Source organism: Blennius ocellaris (assembly GCF_963422515.1).
Source record: "Blennius ocellaris genome assembly, chromosome: 23".
In the NCBI taxonomy this organism is placed as follows: Eukaryota; Metazoa; Chordata; class Actinopteri; order Blenniiformes; family Blenniidae; genus Blennius; species Blennius ocellaris.
In genome coordinates this window covers 7765713-7786252 of record NC_137672.1, presented here as the reverse complement: position 1 = coordinate 7786252, position 20540 = coordinate 7765713, and the positions used below count along the sequence as shown (strand labels likewise).

At 45.2% G+C, this 20540-nt stretch overlaps 1 protein-coding gene across 3 annotated transcripts in view; it reads right to left on the bottom strand.

Annotated features, from left to right (window-relative positions):
* The window catches only part of arhgef40 (Rho guanine nucleotide exchange factor (GEF) 40), a 43783-nt gene that overhangs the window by 20223 nt on the left and 3020 nt on the right, over window positions 1-20540 (bottom strand). Inside the window, exons 2-14 of one of the 3 annotated variants that reach the window (XM_080518748.1) lie at window positions 14173-14262; window positions 13319-13426; window positions 9154-9439; window positions 7203-8361; window positions 6779-7017; window positions 6519-6707; window positions 5133-5244; window positions 4326-4419; window positions 4129-4218; window positions 3702-3818; window positions 2399-2497; window positions 2149-2300; window positions 340-478 (exon numbers count right to left, since the gene is read on the bottom strand). In XM_080518748.1, coding sequence (XP_080374874.1) covers window positions 340-478; window positions 2149-2300; window positions 2399-2497; window positions 3702-3818; window positions 4129-4218; window positions 4326-4419; window positions 5133-5244; window positions 6519-6707; window positions 6779-7017; window positions 7203-8361; window positions 9154-9439; window positions 13319-13426; window positions 14173-14262 — 2874 coding nt within the window. Of the gene's footprint in view, window positions 1-339; window positions 479-2148; window positions 2301-2398; window positions 2498-3701; window positions 3819-4128; window positions 4219-4325; window positions 4420-5132; window positions 5245-6518; window positions 6708-6778; window positions 7018-7202; window positions 8362-9153; window positions 9440-10047; window positions 10156-13318; window positions 13427-14172; window positions 14263-20540 lie in introns of those variants that run through there. The other 2 variants (XM_080518749.1, XM_080518750.1) reach the window with 2 other exon arrangements.

Sequence of the window (20540 nt, the reverse complement as noted above, 5' to 3'; positions counted from 1 at the left end):
GTCGAGAAGTAAAGGAAGTCTATCACTACCCTCACTTGCTCGCAAATGCATGCTCATACAGGCGAATCAGTGGTTTTCCCTTCATCATGTCATGCGGGGAAATACTCTCTCTGACCCTCCCACAGGTAGATGAGCTCTGACTTCTAAAATTATGAACCAGCACCACTTTTTCTCCTTGAAAACAGACACAGCTCATTAGCATTTAAAGGTACAGACACAGAAATAGCCTGTCCTGCCACTATGTAGAATTGTTGAACAACTGAATAATATGGGACCTTCAAACTTGACGAAGGTGTTTGAAACACTCTGCTCCTCCACTGCTCTTCCGTCAGGACGTACCTTCTCCAGCTTGTCCACCAGCCGTGCGAGGCGTCCCAGAGCGTCCAGGTCACGACCCCTCTGGTTGGACACCCGCACCAGCCGGTGCAGGGCGTCATCCACACTGTCGTAGAGTTTAGACGCGGCGGCGAGGGCGGCCCTGCGAGGAACAAAGCTCATGTTTTTTGGTTTTTTTGGCTGGCAGAAACAAAATAATGATGGTGGGGAAGGAAAGAAAAAAAAAATGTGTGGCAGCATTTCTGTACTGGTGAAAAAGGAAAGCGTCGTCGTAGTCTCGCAGAGAAGCAGCCAGAACTCATTACAGAGTAAGGAAACCTCTACAACAGTCTTCAGATCATCTTTAAGCTGCAGTCGTGCACAAACAAACAAGCTGCACCGCCGCATCCCCCATTTGATGTGAAGTTCCTTTTCTCCTCCAGCTGGTTCGCATTTCATTTTCCTCCAACAGACGATCCCGCTTTCAGGACGACGAGTATTTTTAACGCCGAGACTCGCGTCGACTTGATATTCCCTCAATCCAACATGAGACACAGAGGAGGACACGGCAATCTTTTTTTTTTTTTCTGCCTCTCGGGACCGAGCTGCTTTCTGTTTGTCTCCATATTCACCCAATTAGATCGGCTGTGTTTGTAATGACTTGTTTAAAGTTAAAATCGTATTGAGTCCAATCTGTGTCATGCATATCATGAATATTGCAGAAGCATAGCCATTACTACTGGGGTGTGATTCTATCATGGAGCATTTAAAGCATTTTAAAGTGGTAAAATGCACCAAATAAGTCGAACTCTATTCATTTATACAGTTAAGTCCAGTTCCAGTGATATTTTATGATATTTAGGAACTATTTCTGCATAATTCCACTATATTGGACATTTTAGGACACGTGAACGCACAAGTTTTCTCTACAATTGCTCATTCAAGAATTAAGTTCATATCAAACATTAAAAACTGAACTTTTACCTACTACAAAGACACAAGAGCATTAAGGTGTCGGTATCATTAAAAAAAACTAGAAGAAAGCACACATTTGTGTGTCAGAAGACTTTCCGAGTCAACTTGGAACAATTCCAATCTAATGTACTTTTCTAAGAAAACTAAAAATGGCACTTATCGTGAATTTGAAGTAAAATCGTACCCCAATTTTATAAATGAGGGAAGGTCCAGTATGTGGGGACAGACAGACAAAACAGCCATCATAATCTATACCAGAGGTGTCAAAGTCATTTTGGTTCATCTTGAATGAGCCGGACCGGTAGAATAGACTCATTATAACTTCTACATTTAAACTTGAACGTTTTTATTCATTGTGGCGCAGAGTATATATAACGAGAATGTCTAGATTTTTTCTCAAAACCAAAACATTACTACAGAAAATGACTACGTTCTAACCATGACGCCAGTTTTAATGAAACAATCCGGTGCAGAATACAGTGAAACGTCCCCAAAGAAACTGTTGCATTATGGGTTGTTTTTTCTTAAGAAATGTGTTAAAATGTCATTGTTTTCTTTGAAATTATTACCGGTTTTGGCCCATAGGCCTTAGGTTTGACATTTCTCATTTATGGTATCTCATAATGTCATGATGGGTTTATTCTCGTCTTTTATACCCATATATATTGATTTAGCTTTTTATGCTTTTATCTTTGATGTGCCTTACTTTCCTTTATTGTTATTAATGCCATATAGTGTGTTATTTTCATTATTTTGTGTTATTTTAGTACAGTAGGGTTTTCTTCTTGTGAGTGAACGCTGCGGTGTTTATCCCTGACGAACGGACAGACGGACGCTGGGAGTCGCTGTGCGCATTACCTGCAGTCGGGCGACTTCTGTGCGAGTCCAGTTGCACTATTGGTCAGCCCAGCGAGCCAGGCGCCGCCCCTCTGCTGCGGTTCTGTTAGGCGTTGATCGGCCAGCACGCTCGCCATGAGCTGCCTGTGTTTGTCGATGCTCTGGGGAACCGCCTGAGGAACATCAACGTGCATATTAGTGCTTTTTTTTCCCCCCCTTTCTTCCCCCCTCCGAAATTCTCTGAAGCGACAAGTCGAGAGCTCCAAAGCACCTTTATGTTGTCTGGCATCGGCTCGGTGTCCATCGAATGCAGCGCCTCTCCGAGCAGTGAGAGGGCGCTCTCACAGCGCTCCGTCAGACTCTCCAGACTCTGAGAAGTGAACATTAAAAGGTGGAACAATTCAAATTTTGCGACAGCGATTCAGTCCCTTCTCTTGTCTTACGTCTGTGGGAAAGGTCAGTGGAAGACGGGGGAAAAAGAGAATGCTTTCATCTGTTTGGATAAAGCAACATAAACTTTCCGGGGGGGGGGGCGTCCCTTCTTGCGTTGAGTAATCCTCCCCACACCCAGTTCATCACGGCCGCCTGAGATCACAGACCACCACCAGATACAGAGTCTCCCCGGTCAGTGTCCTCGTTGTTGATTTGACAAGTGTTTACTTTACATAAATATATATCATTCCTGCTTGCAACCACTAAGAAAGTGGATTTTCAAAGCCTGAGTCACAACTAAGCAGAGTTAAGATGACAAACTGTTTGATTTGCCTGAAAGTTCTTGAGATCCGGAGGTTTTAAGTCAAACCTACAGCTCCGGAGTCCAATCCGGTCTGTAAGATGAAATCTGCCAGCTGTGAGAACTCTCGACTGTAATACATTTATTTGACCACTAGGGGTGCACTTTACTTTGTATAAATCAGGTGATGAGGATTACTACTAGAAATGTGTCAAGATTTAAAAAAAAAAAAAAAGCTATTCTGATGATAATATGAACTTAGTGGATATATTTCTGAGTTCCAGCTACATGTGGCCAAATTGTTTGCACTTATGAAGATGGGAAAAGTCAAATACAAATCCACTGTGATGTGTAAGCTATAAAGCACACGGTGAACTGAGACATAATATGATTCAAATTACAATTCATTAATATTTTGTTGCGCTAAACCAAAGACGGAGATTAAGAGTTCGAAGCAAATATAAATATTGCTAATATTTACTGGTCTGACCCACTTCAGCTCAAACTGTGGCCCCTGACGTTTAATGAGTTTATCGCCCCTGAATCAAATCAGATAATCTTATTGAGCCATTAGATGTAGCAGAAATCCCACCACACATTAGTTGTAGGAAGTTGCTTTCTTGAAATACACAGATTAAACAAGAAGCAGCAACAAAACAACTGTGATCAACTAAGAGACAGTTGATTCTAAAAGGAAGGTAATATTTGCTGTAGATACAGGCTGGTGACTTTCATGGCGTTGTTGTTGACAGTGGCAGAATTGTTCAAACTAGATCAAAGTAAGCATTCAAGAGAAAGGTCTGATAATATTTGATGTAAATAGGCCTGTGAAGAGTCTCACCAGCCTGAAGGCCAGCCAGTCTGAGTGACAGTGGGTGAAATCCCCCTCCGTCTCTTTGGGCAGCTGCTGTTTGTCCACATACTGCTGGAGGACGGCGGTCCCTCGCACGGTGTGGACCTGAGGACAGGAGAACACAGCAGAGAAGTTCAATAATGAAAACCCGGAACAAAAGCCGTATTCAGACTGGTTCAGTCCGCCTGACTGCGTTCACTCCTGAGCACAACTTTCCTTTTAACATGTAAAGTTTTAGTGCTGCCGGCTCCAATAATATAATTATTAATGATAACTAATGTTTTTTTGCCTCACAAAGTCGTGGGTGTTCCACCTGTGCTTAAACGATCGGACTGGCAAATAAATGAAGTTTAACTATAGAGGAAGTTATTGAGCCACACGGGTGGAAGGTTTAGTGTGTGAACTACGACGTCACCTCTGCTCCTTCCAGGGCGTGAGGGAGGGACTCCTGCTGCAGCTCCTCCACCAAGACCAAGACCGACCCCAGGCCGCCGGGAACCGACGCCTGCAACCACAAACACATGCTGTTTTTTTCGGCTCCGATCGGGGGAAATCAAAGCGCTCCGGCAAACACTTAGCACGTTTGGATAAACAAGTGTGTGTCGTCCTCACCTGGAACAGTTTAAGCGCGGAGAGGCAGAGATCGGAGGGCGGAGAGCGTCTGCTGTCCATTAACACCGTCAGACCCTTTTCTTTGGCTGCGGGCCTGAGGAGGACGGATTAAGAGAGGAGGACGCAATTAACACAGGAGCGCACAGATGATAGACTGGTAGGTGTCCAACATAAGGCCCGTGGGCTAAAATTGGTCCGCGAATCATTATTTCTCTAAAATTCGTCCTCGGTGGTTTTACTGACCAGAAAACTCTGCCAGTTATTTTTTTTAATCACCAGACACACAGTGCATCATGAAAAAAGTTTGTATAACTATAACAAGAATCAAACTAATGAGACTTATGCTACTTCAATTCTACGACAATGACTAAGAAATTCAGCTAATCTCAGAGTTATAGGTTTAAAACTATACATGTCAAATCACCTATCATTAAATTTGTCTATATTTAGTCTTATATTTAATGCATAGAGCGGAGATGTTCGCTAAATGGACGCGGTTGTGTTTCTGTATCACTTGCTGCAGCTCCATGACTCCACCCCCTGCACTGCATTTAGCAACGTCCACTAAAAGCCCGTCAAGTCACATGTAATTGTGAGGCACTTTTTGACTTTGCGGGTTTATTCTGGTTCCCTAAATATAAAAATGGAGCAAGCGAAAGGTGAATCAGAGCCAACAAGTGACACTCGACGATTTGAAAGGAGGTAAATGTGCACTGTGAGGTCCCCCGATATGGACACACACCTTCTTAAGGGAAGACTTAAACCTCTGCAGCTGCTTTGCCTTGCACGTGGGTGGAGACGCCTTACCGAGTGATCCTGTGGTAGCAGGCCAGGAGCCGGGCCATCTCCTCCGCACTGAAACCCTGCTCAGTCTCGGTCTCGGTGAAAACCAGACCTCGCCCCAGCCGGTCCACCGTACCTGCGGTCAGGAAGAACCAAGAAATATATTTAGGAGTGTTTCAGCATGAAGAAACTCCAACGAAAGTGTTCCGCTTTTATATGTGAGCAGTAAATACGCCATGCAGGAGCTTCAAATATGCAGTTAAACCTCAAAAGGACCTAATCTGATCAGATTTAAAAGATAATATGAAGAAACGTGACTACAAGGTGCAGGTTTGGCAGTTGTTTAAAAGACTTTAAATAAATGATAACGCTCTTAAGTTTCTGAGTTGCACGGAGTCATTTTTACAGTCAAAAATAACTGTCGGCAGTTCCGGTTTTTGAAGTGCAGGGGGGAACTACTTTATTATTTTAGACACAAAATAAGTTCATCTGCAAAGTTCCCGTTTCTTGTCAGTTTCACTTTTGTCGCTCGGATTCAGTCCAAGTGTGAAGACTTGAAATGTACGCGCAAACTGGTACTGCAGCGATCGTGAAAACGAAGTGATTGTTTCATTGAATCAGGATCAGAAAAGTCATTGAGGCGTAAATTATTTATGAGCTCATCCTTTATTGTTAGTTTTCGTTTAGTTTTTAAAGCCTTTGTTCACATGCTGCAAAGAAACAAGTATGTATTTCATTTGTTGGAACAACCTATACATTTTACAAGCGTAATTTTACCTGCATGTTATAAAATAATTCAGAACATTGTACATTGAACACGTCTGACTCCTGAGATACTCTGAAGGGGGAAAAATCTCAAATAGTATATCCAAATTCCCAACCTGTATGAAGGCTACTTCAATCAATATTGTTTAAAGTATCATTAAAGGCCTGTTTACACCTGTTTCAAGTGAAAACGCATCATTTTTTTGCTTCAGAAAAGTTTCACATTTACACTGCAACGTTTTGAAAACGATGTCCATTTGTATGTAAAAAGCAGAAACTGAAAACGAGAAGCAAATGAGCTGCTTTGTGGAAACAGAGGCGCTCAAAGCATGCGGAAGTAGAATCTGGCGGCAGGAAGCCCGTTAACCTGCCCGGTTCAAAGCGTGTAGAAAAAAGTAGCGGCCTATAGTCCGGAAATTATTGTATACTACCGCAGTAATATAGAAAGCTAAAAAGATTTGAATGATCACCCTTTACCGAAACTGTAAATGGGAAAATTTGATTCCGTAATCAATCATTTTGTGAGTCCAGTGCAATAAAAGTAGATGCTTTCCTACAAAAAGCTGTTTATCTGATGTTGGAGAGTAAAAAGCAACTAGGTCACAAAGCCTCGCCATGAATATTTAAAAACACCGCGGACTTTACCTGTCAACTTCAGTTTGCCCGACTGAAGAAGGAGAGTGTGGAGCTCCCGCAGCAGGGCGGGTTCTGTAGACAGGAGATGGTTCGGCTGGTCGGGGCTGCCCCCCGCTGAGCCAGCCTCCTCACCAGAGTGGTTAAAGACGACTGTGCTTGTCTGGCCGTTACACACCGGCAAAGATTCCACTTCCGTTTCTGTTAAAGGAGAGAAATTGTCTTTAACACTTGAAAGATGTTGGATTTGCAAAAAAAACCTTTGATCAGACCTGTATTGCTGTTCTTGGTGTTGTCAGTGCTCTGAGGAGTCGTCGTGGACGCTCCGTCAGGTTCATCGGCCGGACACGTTTCCCCCGACTCGTTCTCCTCAGTGGTCGCCAGCTTCGACGGAGCAGAGGAGGCAGCGGGGCCCGGATGAGGACCCTTACACTGCGGTCTGGAGCCCTTCTGGTTCGCGCGGCCGGCAGACCGAGCCCTCCCTTTGGCCCCCTTTCCCTTCCTTTTCCTCCTAAACACAAAGCACAGGAAGGCCTTAATGAGGTGGAGAAGAAAGTTAATATTGATGTTTTTCAGACACGTTTAGGTGGTGTCATCCGGGTCACTCTTATCTATACATGTGTGCATGTGAGGAACTTGTAGTTTCAAGGGAGGCAATAGTGTTGAAAAATGAAGAAAGATTTAAATAAAGTGTACCTTGGTGCTCTGAATCCCGCTGTTTTCACTTCTTTTCCTCTGGGACACGCGCTCTCCTCCATCTTTCCTTCCTCTTTTGCGTCTGGACCCTTTTGATTTAATGAACTCGTCATTTTAGAGTCTTTGTTCGTACATTCTTCTGAGACTTCGGTGAATGGTCTCTCCGGCGCGTCTGACGTCGGGGTGGTAGCGTCACTGTCTCCACTCAGTGGCTTATCAGTGTCTTCAAAAACAGAATCTGAATGAGACCCATGGTCTGAGTGGCCCTCTATTACATGTCCCACTTTGGGGTTGGCCGAGTCATGGGATTCAGTTGCGACCGAGCTGTCGCTACTTTTGGGGTCTTTACTTTTCTGATCATCCCTACATGGCTGCGTGAGGCCGTTGCTATCTTGCTCCCTTCCCACACCGGGCCGCCGCTCTTTGAACAGTCCGTCACCGTAGAGTCGGTGGCTTTCTAATCCATCAGAGTCTCTGCTCAGTTTATCTCCATCATCAGAGTCATGAACGGAGGAGGAGTAAGACCGCCGCCCCTTGATCAGTTCAGGAGGTCCTGGAAGAGGCCGCGGTGGCACCACATCCCCCTTGGGAGTCACCGCATCCCCTTTGGTACCGAGGAGGTTCCGAAAGCTCCCGGACCGTTCCATTTTTCCATATCCCCAAGCTCTACCCTTCCGAAGCTTGATGGCCTTACTTCTCCTGCACAATGGCAACGTCTTGGTCTTACAGATAGCGTGCATCTCGAGGTACCTCTGCCTTGGGTCCACCCCTCCATCAGGACCACCTCTGGGCTCCAAAAGCTCCACATAATCCCCATCAAGCTGAGGGTGCCTCGCCGTCCGCCCAAGCCCGTCTTCACTGCGCCTTCGTCGGTGGAGAGCGGGATTGCAGTCCAAACCGTCTGGTGGTAGATCCTCGTCTTCTTCCTCATCCCAGGACCAGGAGTCCAGCTCTCCAGAGGACGATCCGCCCCAGCCTCCGAGGCTGCTGCTGCCTCCTTCGCTGGGCAGGCGTTTCGAAATGAGGTCCTCATTGTTGGACATGAGGCCCAGCGCCTCAGAAGGGTCGTGGATGAATTTCGGATAAACGACCTCTTTCCAAGGAAGTCTAACCACACCGTCACATGTACTAACCAGGCAGGTGTCAAGTCCTCCTCCAACTGTGGATTAAAAAAGGGAAAACTGTGTTTACTGAGGGTAAAATGAGGCAATACGATTTTCCCACTTGAATATAACCAACATCAGTAACCGACATCCTTTTGTTGTTCCTATACAGAGTATGATTAGGGGAGAGCTTATTGTAGGGGGCTTCTGACATGGGCTGGATGAACTGGAGTATCTGCATATGGATTCTTTTCCCAGGATGCCTTGATTCCTCTCGTGTATAGCAACCCCTCTGCCAATGAATCTCAACTGCAGTGCGTAGGGTTAAAAGTCTTTATCATGTAGCATGAAGCATGTAGCATGTAGCACGGCTCGGAGTAAAACCCTTCTGGATCCAGAGCAGTTAAACTAATGGATGGCATAGATCCAATTCTGCTGGTCCCAATGTCTCTGATGTCGTATGAACTATATTTTGCCTCCTCTTGATAATTTGGCAGAACATAATTTGCAGTCTTATTCTTGTCCTCCTTTTTATCATTAAAGAATCTCCCAACCACAGACATCGCTCCTCGATCTCCTGTCTACCTGCTGCTGACGGATGATGTCATGTATTACTGGCCAGGTGTTATCGGGGGTCCTTTACGAGTATGAGTACGTTGCAGTATCGGACCCGATACCGGCATTAGTATCAGTGCATCCCAACTACAATCCGTTGTACAAATGTTGTTATTGCTCTTTCAACATCCTTGGTCATGATCATCCTCTTTCCGAAACAATTTTTTTCTCCCCGCTTCCCAGTTACTCCCAGCAAACCCACAACTTCTTCCCATTGGCCGATTGTTTCGTACCTTCCCTCTTGTGACCCCGTTCTTTGTTGACGCTGTGCAGCCACTCACTGGTGAACACCAGCGGATGCTGTGACTCGGGCACCAAGATCTCCTGCACCGTGCGTCCACCGGGGGCCAGACACTTCAGGGCCAACCTGGGGCATCGCGTAGAGAAAGGCACCACCTGCAGGTAGAAGTCGTTACTGCGCAGCAGCCGCCAATCCAAGGTGGAGAGCTGGACGACCACCTTTTCTCCCAGACAGAGAGGCCAGCCGGAGTGGAGGAACAGGCAACCCAGGTACTGAGACTGAGAAGAGAGCAGAAGGGAGAGGCGGAGCGTAAATGCATGTCAAAACAAATTCAGCTTTTCACGTTCACGTTTCTAACCTTTACGGTCTCTCTCTAGCCAAAAGCAACCATTTAACGCAGCATCGAACTCTCGTTCACGAACCACAGCCCACATATGAGCTATTCAGAAGGATTTCCAGAACCAATAGCACACGCCAACACTTTTCACCGGCTGCTCTGGCCCGGGGCCAGTGCCACAGACAAATGTCAGACATGTGACTCAGTCAGTGTTTTCTGAAGTGTAAAACCGCTTAGCTTGCATGACACAGTGAGAAGACTCTGGATGGCTGCAGAGAGCCAGTGTGAGTCAGAGGGAAACTTACAGTTGACCGACTCCTAACAACAAGCCGCCGCTGCGCTTCGCCAGTGTAAAAACACAGCGAGCGGCTCCAGCGATCTATATCGAGCACAACAACCAGTTCAAAATACAGGAAAACCTCGGCGCGAAGGGAGCCGCTACCCAAGATGTCTGAGGTTAGGCAGAGGCTTGTCGGCCTTCTTTAATATCCCGCGTAACATTAATCAGTCGATCCACTCGGTGCGCCATAATCCGAGCGCCATTCCTACCTTAATCAATTCCGTATCAGATCTATATCCCCGCTCTTGAAGAGCAAAAGAAGCCATCCACAAATGTCCCTCTTCAGTTCGCAGTCTAATCGACTGACACGCCGCTGCTCCCTCCTCTCTCCCTGCCCTCCAGACTCACGAGATGTGATCAAATTAAATTCTTTACCCAACCTCTCCTTCATCTTCCTCTTTCTACCTTTATTCAATTGCTCCCCCCTTGAGCCTGCCATCTGTCTCCCGTCTTTTCCTCCCTGCCTTGCTGCGGCGGGGATTTAAGGAGGGGAAGTGAAAGCCCCCATATCTGTCAGGGTGGATATTAGCATTAAAAAGCATGCGTGACTTTTCCTCTCATAAAAAAAAAAGTTTGTCTGTTTTGAGTCAGTCTGCATTCTGGAACCCTCTGTGTGCTGCGGCGGCGGCCCTCCTCCTCTTCCTCCTCCTCTCTCAAAGTACCACAGTGTTCGCTCCCTCCCTCGCCGCCTCCCGTTCCTCAAAAAACCTCCTCAGCCTGCTATCGTCTGCGAATCTCCAGCGTCTTCTTCACCGAGGTGAATGGAAGCCATGTTCACTCTCTCTCCTCGGACTCTCCCACCGTTTTCTCTGCAACGCGCTCAACATGTGGAAGGAATTACCGTCCATGACTCACGGCCTAACTCCCGTCCCGGGCAGCTCTGCTCAGCGACAATGAAAACAAGAGCTCGCTCACAATCTCTGTGCATGTGCGGGTTTCTAAAAGTCCGGGGAAACTTGCAGAGAGGGAAATATGAGAAAGCTCTTCATCTCCCGAGCTCCCGCTAAACAAGCGTGGGCTGTTTATCACTGTGTGTCTGAAAGTTCGAATAAAAGGAATGTCGTTTGGGTTTAAACATCAGAGACGGGAGTTAAGTGCACGCTGCGTCGCCTTTTGTTTGTCTTGGTTTATGTGTGTGTGTGTGTGTGTGTGTGTGTGTGTGTGTGAGGCGCAAAGAGCTGCAGAGTGATGTGAGGACAGAAAGTGGAAACCGAGCGTTGGCTCGATGCTCGCAAACTTCTCCTGAGTCACACTGTTTCCATGCATTGGCTTCGCATTGTGGGTGGGAGTTTGGAAATTGCAACCAGAGCTTTTTTATTTGTATTTTTTTCTTTTTTTTTTCTTAAATTAATTGAATCGTTCTCTCTCTCTCTCTCTCTCTCTCTCTCTCTTTTGTCTACATTTCATGTGGTTTCGAGCTCTTTGGCACTTCCCGGGCAGGACGCCGCTCCTTTTGTCTGCGGGTCAAAGCAAATAGGAGATCTCAAATTTCACCAGCCACTTTCTCGAATTTTACTCGCCAGCCAGACTTTTAGAGCCGATTGAGCCCGACGTAGAGGAGTTAGAAACTGGCATGGGGTCATGCATTCAGCAAATTACGCACGCTTTAACCTTTAACATCGCGGTGCAATGAAAATCTAATGTGGTCTAGTGCAAGACCTGCAAAATCAGACTTTTGTCTATTTTCGAGGCAGCCATTGGGAGGCGCTCCTCATATAGTCCCTCTATGCCTTTAATGCTGTGACCAAAATATTAGACACACCTCTTCAGTAATTCATTATTACTGTTGAATTGGACACGTGATCGCAACGTGAAGAGAAAGTTAAACGTGTGACTAAAGTGCATGCATGAGTCTACACTATAAATACAGTACAGACGGGAAGATCTGCTGTGAGAGCCTGTATTTGCAAATACAATTGGCGCATGTATAACAAAGCAACTATAATTGAGGCTTCTTGAAATGGAAATGACATGAAAATGTCTATATTTTCACAGGTACGACTGAAAATTACTACAATCTCAACATAAAGCCAATTTTAATGAAACCTTCTGGTGTAAAATGCAGTGAAATGTTGGAGAGAAAAAAACCCCACTTCAACAGCTTTTTAATTATGGGTGTTTTTACAAACTCACCCTGACAGCACAACTTTGAGACTAATGCTAGTTTGCCAGCTTTCATGACAGCATCACTGACATTTCAGCTCGGGTCTCAGGTGTTGTGTTCTTAAGACATTTGTTTAAAATCTAGATTTTTTTTTTTTTTTTTTTTTTTAAACAAATTTGCTTGGTTATTTGCCCTAATTGGAGCTTCTTTGGGACTCGTTTTGGCCCACGGGCCTTATATTTGGCACCCCAACGCACTAATCTCTCACTCAGCCATTCGATTTCGATCACTGCAATACATTTTATTATTGACAATTAAAAATGGCAGATAGAGCTTCAGCGCTTCTTTTCCATGATCGCCGTCATTCTTTAAAAACACAGCCACACATTTCCACTGCGCCAAGTCAAGACACTGTAATCTGAACCTCTTCTTACAAAGACGCACCCGTAATCAAGCAGCTCTATCATGAGGGTTTCTGGGTATTATGGAAGGCAATTTAGTTTTTAAAAAAAAGACTAATTATGTGCCCCTGATTTTAATCAAATTATTATTTCTTTTTTTTATACCTTTGCTCAGCAATGCAGTAATTTCATTGAAGTAATTTCAATTAACATCTGGTTCAACTGTGCTTAAAACAACCATCATCCTCATTTTACCTGTGAAAGCAACAATCATGTCATTTTTGGGGGGGGAATTGGCTAACGGGCCACGGCGTGCGGCGATGGCGGCTGCGCAGGAGGCCCCGGAACCACCAAGTTGCCACATCTGCTCTAAAATTAGAAACTAGACTGGAGGCTGGCGGCGTAATCAGACGTCAGATCTTTCAACTTCAAGCTCGATTTAAATGCTAAATTAAATGTTTCAAATGTTTTGGTTTTTTTTGAAAAGGGGGGGGGGGGCTGCTTCAGCACTTAAAGTGCTTAACAAGATCATGCTGGGCGGCTGCCTTCGAAGGTGCTCGCCCACCTCAGGAAGCCACTGGAGGTCCCAGTGTCCTGCCGGAGGACACTTCAACACATGTCAAGACGTAGAGGAGGGTCGGACCGCCAGCCGGGGGGATCGGAGTGTGATCTGCTCTAACCACTGAGCCGCAGCCGCCCACTGATCTGAATCAAGACCGACACTCAAGCAGTCAGTAGGCGGAGAGTTTTAAAAACACACATTGGATCGTTTTGACGGCATCTCTAAAGATCCGAGTCCTTCGCTCCTCCATTCCATCCTTGATCTGAGACTCGTCCCGACGTCATCCACACCGGCCCCTCCACACGGCAACTCCAGACAACTTTCTCACGGTAGACGTCGACTCTGTTTCTGATTATACAGCTTTGTGTGTGTTCTCCTCCGCACGCAGTGTGTGTCTGCCGCTCGGGACTCACGCAGGCGTGCTGCTGGAGCTTGTGCAGGAGGTGCTTGGCCGGTACGAAGTAATCCAGGAGGTAGCGAAGACTGTCGTGTTGATACGTCGACTCCAAGACCGAGAAGACCTGGACAGGGAAAAAAAAAGAAAAAAAGAAAATCTGAGTGGGCTCCCAAAAAGAAATGTTGGATATCACATGCATTGAATAGGTAGATATATATACTCAGATATAGATTATTTGTTTTGTGTGAATATTGATGTAATGAATTTTTTGTACGTATCTGTATTTTGTAATATGTTTTTTGACTTGTCTGAAATTGATAATTTTTTAAATAAATAAATAAAATTAATTCGTTAAAAAAACTACATAAATAAATACAAACCTAGCATTTCTAAAGCCACAAAAACACTGGTTGGCAGCTACATTCAAAGTTGGAACAAACATTGAGCTATTCCCAAAGCTTCACTGGATTCTAATACATTTTTCCTGAAGTATTTACAAGTAATTATGTGTTGTTTAGATTACATTTTTCCACCATCACGACTGGATTCAGTGTTAACAATAAGTAAAGCCCAGAAATGATGTATCCATCAGTGCAATTCAACATTCATATAGGAAAAAAAGCAACAATGCAGAAGAAACTCAATAATAAAGAGGATAATTGAGGTGAATCATTAATGTAGACCAGAGCAGCAGCTTCACTGAAAAGTCACTTTTACATTTCCACTTCAGTCGTCAGTATGTTGAAGTGAAAACATTTGACAGTGAATGAATAGAAAACCAAATATTGGTACCCATAGTTGAAATATCTACAGCGTCTTTCCAATATACCTGATGCACACTGGAGGAAAGGTGTGTGAGCTGAAGTTCACCTGAGAGAGGAGCGGTGGCGCCGTGCTCTCAAACGGAGGGTAAAGTGAGGACAGCGCCCCCTGGACGCAGTCCTCCATCGCCTCTGAACCCTGAAGCGGAACAAGAAAAGAGGTTACCAAAGGCTCGGGACACGTCATATTATTGAAAAGCAACATCGGCTTTAGAAATAAACATTACGTGTGTATATGTATGTATGTATGCCGGTGGATTTCTTTGTTTTCGTTATCAATGTGTGTTTTTTCTTTGCTGTCATTGTCCTAAACTCTGAAAAACCAATAAATATATTGTGCTGGGGAAAAACTCACTAATAATCTAACATATTTCACAATTACGTGTCCAGGATTTCTTTGAATAGGAGGAATTTCTTATTGATATCGGTAAGATGTCCTGCACGCTTGTTTGAACATTCTACACACCACTGAGTTTACTTGGATCAAGGAGAGTGTCATGATTTATGAATTTATATCGACTGAATCTGTGAGGTGCACCGACTGGGAGTAACTAATGTCGAAACTAATATTATTCTTTTCCACACTGATCCATCCTATTTCTGAGTGGATGGGGGCGGAGGGGTGGGGGGGGTCATCCTCAGGGACCCACAGTGGGAGTCAAACCTGAAAACCTGCAAACCTCCCAATCCCAAGTCTGCTTGTCCACCATCTGGACCACCACTGCCCCCCAAGTCAGTCAGCTGACAGTCAAAACACCAGCAGTTGAAGTGCAAAAACAGACATATTGTGCATTTCAATGATTTTCTCATATTCCAGACAGACAACACATTAAAACATTTTTTTAAAAAGCAGCGCTTTTTTTTTTTATCCGATATTCTGAGTTGGAAGAAATGGGAAGAATACGCTCACTTGGTCCACAAAGGGTTAATCTATAAGTGGACACACTGAGTCGACTCCAACGGGAGTGTTTGTGTTTGAGAGCCCGCACTTTTTGCTGATGCATGCACACGCACACACACACACACACACAGTATACTTTACTTTCGCCTTCCTGTTGTATGGCCTGGGGAGCGTCAAACATTTCCTCCAAAGCCCAGTAGAGGCAGAGCCCTCCCCCTCTGAACAAAAGAGCCCAGAAACCATGAAACACACACACACACACACACACACACACACACACACACACACACACACACACACACACACACACACACACACACACACACACACACAAAGCAGCATGAACATTCCCACACACACACATCATAACACGGGGCTGGCCAGAGGGTGACAGAGCAGAGCACGCAACACATAGCAATGTTTATTTTTCTACACTGCCGGTCGTCATGGCAACCCGCAGCATTTTTCCCCCCCTCCCTCCTCCCCGTCTCTCTTTTCGTCACTCTTTTCCAACTTTACATTTCCCCAAATCCCCACCCCCCCCCCCCCCCCCCCTCCATCTGCTTCTCTCGCTCTTTTCATCACCAGACTTTCTTCGCTTCACATCCATTCAATGTGTTTGAAGGTCATCTGACAACAATTACGGCGGGATTCTCCTCCATCGCCGGTATTTTTGTTTTGAGTGACAATCAGGGAGAAAGACCGAGAGCAATCAGGACGAAATTCCCCAAAATAAAAAAAATTTTTAAAAAAGTCAAACTGAGGAGGAGAACACGGTGTACGGAAAAAGAGAAGAGGGACTTGAGCGAGGCGGCCAGGACGGAATGAGTCGGCGGTGGAGGAAGACCTGGGGTTCAACAGCGTTTAAGAATTATTTCTTTGGGTTTGTTCCTGTATACAAAGAGGAGTTGGGGTTAGCCACAGAAGAGGACAAAATGAATCCCCCCAAGCAGGAAAGTTTCATGTAAAAAAAAAAAAGTAAGTCATTGCATAACATTTGACAATAATGTTCTGACGAAATGACTATGAGTAAGGTTGGGATCTCATTTGCCTTTCTTCTCCTTCTTCTTCTTCTTCTTCTTCTTCTTCTTCTTCCACCAGACAATCGAAACTGAAGAAGAGCCACAGAAAACCGGTCGATTCTGAATAAAGAACTGGAAATGAGGAAGGAAAGAGTGCAAGGCCTACATGCAAAGCAGCAAAGAGGTCACGTGAGATCACCGGCAAAAGACTTGAGTGTTTATTCAAATCCCTTTTTTTATACTGCAGAGGTAATTAAACACGCTCAATACAGTCGGTGAATAAATAACACTGCTCTAGTTCCTCTTCTTCACTTCTTGGGTTTGCATGTCTCCAGGTACTTCCACCTCCATCCATCACTCCATCCATCCTATTTAAGCAAGCCAGGCCACAAGTGTGTGACGTTGGTTGTTTTTGTAATGAGAGCACACACACACTATAATACCGCTCGTGGTGACGCTCTGGAGGCCGCCATTGTTGTTATTGTCCATCTACTCGCGCTTGTGCAGAACAACTATTTACTACTTTGCGCTGGCAGCGTTTCAGAAGAGTTGCATTTTCTTCGGTTTCCATGGAGATGGAGCATTTTCAAAAAAGTTCCACCTTGGGGGAACTATTTGCATGTTTTGAGCACCGTTGCGGTGTAAACAGACACCCAGAACTCAAGGATGATTTTAGTTTTTTAACTTGAAAATGCACCAAAATGATCAAAAGCATCTTTTTGCAGGTGAGGAAACTGGATCAACGACACACCCAGAGATAACATGCAAACCCTCACACACACAAAAAAAAATCCCCCCCAAGCTGGAACACCGACTAGTTACAAATACTGAAGATTTACCGACGTTCTTTACAGCCTTATATTCATGTTTGTTCAGCCTGAAGACTCTCGTCCGTCAGAGAGCAGGTTGTAAAAGGTGTAACGGAGCTTCCAGACAGCCTTCTGGCTCGCTGACAGAACATATTGAGCCCAGTAAAAGCACAGCAGGGGGTTCGGGGGCTTGCAAAGCGAGCCGGCAGGAGCTTCCTCTCAGACCGAGGCCCGTTAAAAGTGTCCCTCAAAGAGTTAATGCGACACAAGCTTCAATTAAAGTGGGAAAACAATGACGGTGGACACTCCGACGCTGCTTTCAAAGGCACTACTGTTTGTCTGCCACCTGACTGAGCTTAAATGTTTGAATTTAAATATCCGCGCAAAGCTTCGGCTCTCTTTGATTACTACTTGACATAATTCTCCATCTTGCTCAGCAGAGTCTCACAGAATTGGTTGTATGAATGGAAGCAGTCACATTGCAATGTAAAACTCACTTATATAGGGACTTGTAAGGGGGGGAGGGGGGTATATTTTGATTTCTATCTTTTGTCATGCAGAAACTGGTAAAAAATAAGTGTTGCTGTTTATTTTTTGACAAATCGGCAGCGTTTCATTTTCCATCTGTGTGGACTTTGTGTTCACATAGCTGCTTTCAACAGGATATACCCAACAGTCGTTCAGTCATCAACCTCTGTAAGACGATACTTTGCTGAGTGTGTTACTATAGTAGGACTGAAAAACAACTGTGACACAAACTCAAAGAGAAGGAATTCAGCATTTGGCAATAAAATGGTTGTTTCTGTATGAAACTACACACACACACACACACACACACACACACATGCGCACAGTGAATATCATGAAGTTTGATTGATATTCTAGGTGAATCTCCAAACTCCAAACACCTAAAAGTCCCAGGAGAACATGGACTGGGAGCCATGACACTCTGGAGGCCGCCATGTTTGTTATTGTTTCTCTACCCACACATGTTCAGAGGAACTATTTATGCGCATGTGTGGTAGCAGTATTTATTTTTTCAAAATTAGCATTTTCCCCCTTGTTTCCATGGCGACGGAGTCGGAGAAGTTATGTTTTCGGTGGCCCCGAGCGACGTTGTCGTGTCAACGGACGCCCAAAACACCACTAAAGTTTTAACATTTGAACTTAAAAATGTTCTTTTACGGGTCCTAATTTCACCTGGAATACAAACATCTGCCATCAGGGCCAGAAGGCTTCGCAGCCACTTTCATTATAAACTCTACTTGAAACCGACAAACTCTGTAGCCTTCATGCCGCCACGTAAATTAGCTGCTATCTCAACCTGATGGCGCGTGCACCACATGATGTAACGCAATAGCCCTCGGTTTGCTTCATACTGAAGGAACATATCCAAAGTCTTTCGGTGAAGAGAAGTTACCACAGAGACAAAGATCACATCGGTGTACTCGCACTCATTCAGCATGCTGACGAATGTCCTCCGACTCCAACTTTTAAAACGGCTTTCAGGGTTGCGAGGGGTCGAATATGAGCCGAGCGGATATTACGGATGCACCAAGCACATGGAGACAATCACTCAAACCACCGCGGTTGATTTTGCATCGTCAAGTTCGTCAGAGTGCCCGGAGAGAATCACACACACACGGGGAGAACATGCAGGATTGAATGTTATCGCATTTTACAAACTTAATGAATCAAAAGAAGGTGGATTTTCAGTGACACAAATCGTCAAAAGTGCTATTTTGTGTATGTTTTGCAATCACTGCGGCCTACACTGGAAAATAACTGCAACTCCCTGAAAAACTAACCAGCGCGTGACATTTTGAAGACTTTGTCCAGTAATTTGCTGCCTCTGATCGCTAATTCACCGGAAAAAAACGTCTGTGTGTGTGTGTGTGTGTGTGTGTGTGTGTGTGTGTGTGTGTGTGTGTGTGTGTGTGTGTGTGTGTGTTACTGTGGCACTGAGGACAATGTGCATGAGTGTATATCCTCATGTTTGTGTGATGAATATGAACTGCAGTATGTCATTCTTGCGTCAGATTTCCTGTCTCTCTCTCTCTCCGGTGCACAGACAGAAAATGGAAAAGGCGAGCGTCGTCTCCCAGACCAGCGACTGGAGGGAGAAATAGAGAACAATGGAGAGATGCATGAAGAGGTTTAGGAAAATAGAGACTTAAACAGGAAAGAAGAAGAGAAGAGGACTTTAACCCGAGCAGTGTTTGTGGAATGCCCGTTGAACTCGAATTGAGACCAACGGGGAGACAGACAGACTGAGAAGAGAGACGTTAAGAAAACCAGACAGGGCGAGAGAGACTGGGGGGCTCAGACAGAAAGAGGAAAAGCCAAAAGAAAGGAGGAGGAGGAGGAGGAGGAGGAGGCTGACCGGTGGGATAGATCGATGGGAAACAAGAGCAGCAGCGACCATGATAGAAACCAGATGCAGACGAAGGACAGAGAGAGAGAGAGGGAGCGAGAGAGGAAGAGAGCGGAGGGGTGACGAGGGGAAAGGATGCCGACGGGGAAGGAGGGAACAAAGAGGGAGAAGGAAGGTGAAGGAGGTTGAGAAGAGGGGGGGAGAAAATGAAAAAAAAAGGGGGAAGAGGCCTGACGGTGATTTCCTCTCTTAAATCAGCGTCTGTGATCGAAGCCGACATCCAGTGGGGTCAAACGGCTTCCTGGGATTCTCCGCATAGTTCTGGATGTGCTGCATCGAGCCAACGCAGGTTCAACGTCCACATTTTACATCTGCGTCGCTTCAAAACCGTCACGATGAGGAAAACCTGGGGATTATTTTAGCACTTTGTCACAGGAGGCGTGGGTCTTCCTCTGGGATCGCTTGTTGTCGCTCCGCTGAGCAGATAATGTGCCAAGAGTTCACGTTTGGTGAACTCTGACCCCTGCTGACCCCTTTTTTTTTTTTTTTTTGTGAACACAGGCTGGAACTGAAATATGGACGGAAAAAAACTTTTTTTCCTTCCTATTTTTCAAAGTTTCCACAACAGAGACGCGGGGTTTCCGCGCCAGACTAAAACAACAGTTTGCTTTCATCACGGCTGAAAGTGTCGTGACGGAGGAGGCGTCATTCGGCACAATGAACCCCGGGAGGGACGGCGCGGAAAACACTTCATGTCACTTTAGTGCAAACCTTAAGGCCTCGTTGGCATGTTCCCGCGTCAAAATGGCAAACTTTCGCAGTGGTTTTGGGGCCGTCCGTTTACGTGATAACACAACGAAAATGGTGGAACTTTCTGAAAAGCACATGCTGAGCAGATGTACAATAACAACGTTTGCCTCCAGTGTCCGTTATTCTCCTAGTTTTATAGTCGACATGCCGCCGTGAGAACAATCCAACTCCATCGTCTATAAATTCGAATGTCAGCGTTCATGTTTATAGATTATTGTTCTCTGTGCCGTCTGCGTGCTTTCATTGCAAAAACACAGCGCCCACTGGTGGCCCAATACGCTCACTGCATTGTTGTCAGTGTTTCTGTCGTCTGCGTGGAAATGAAAACACAAAAGCGATGCGTTTCTGATTCAGAGATTTGGAGCCTTGTCACGTAAACTGGGCACAAGAAGATCTACTTTTAATCTGACGTGTACCTGCGTTTTCAAAAACTGTCACTTTCAGTGGCTCCAAGCTGTCAATGTAAACCGACACCCAAATTGTACTTGAACCCACTGGCAG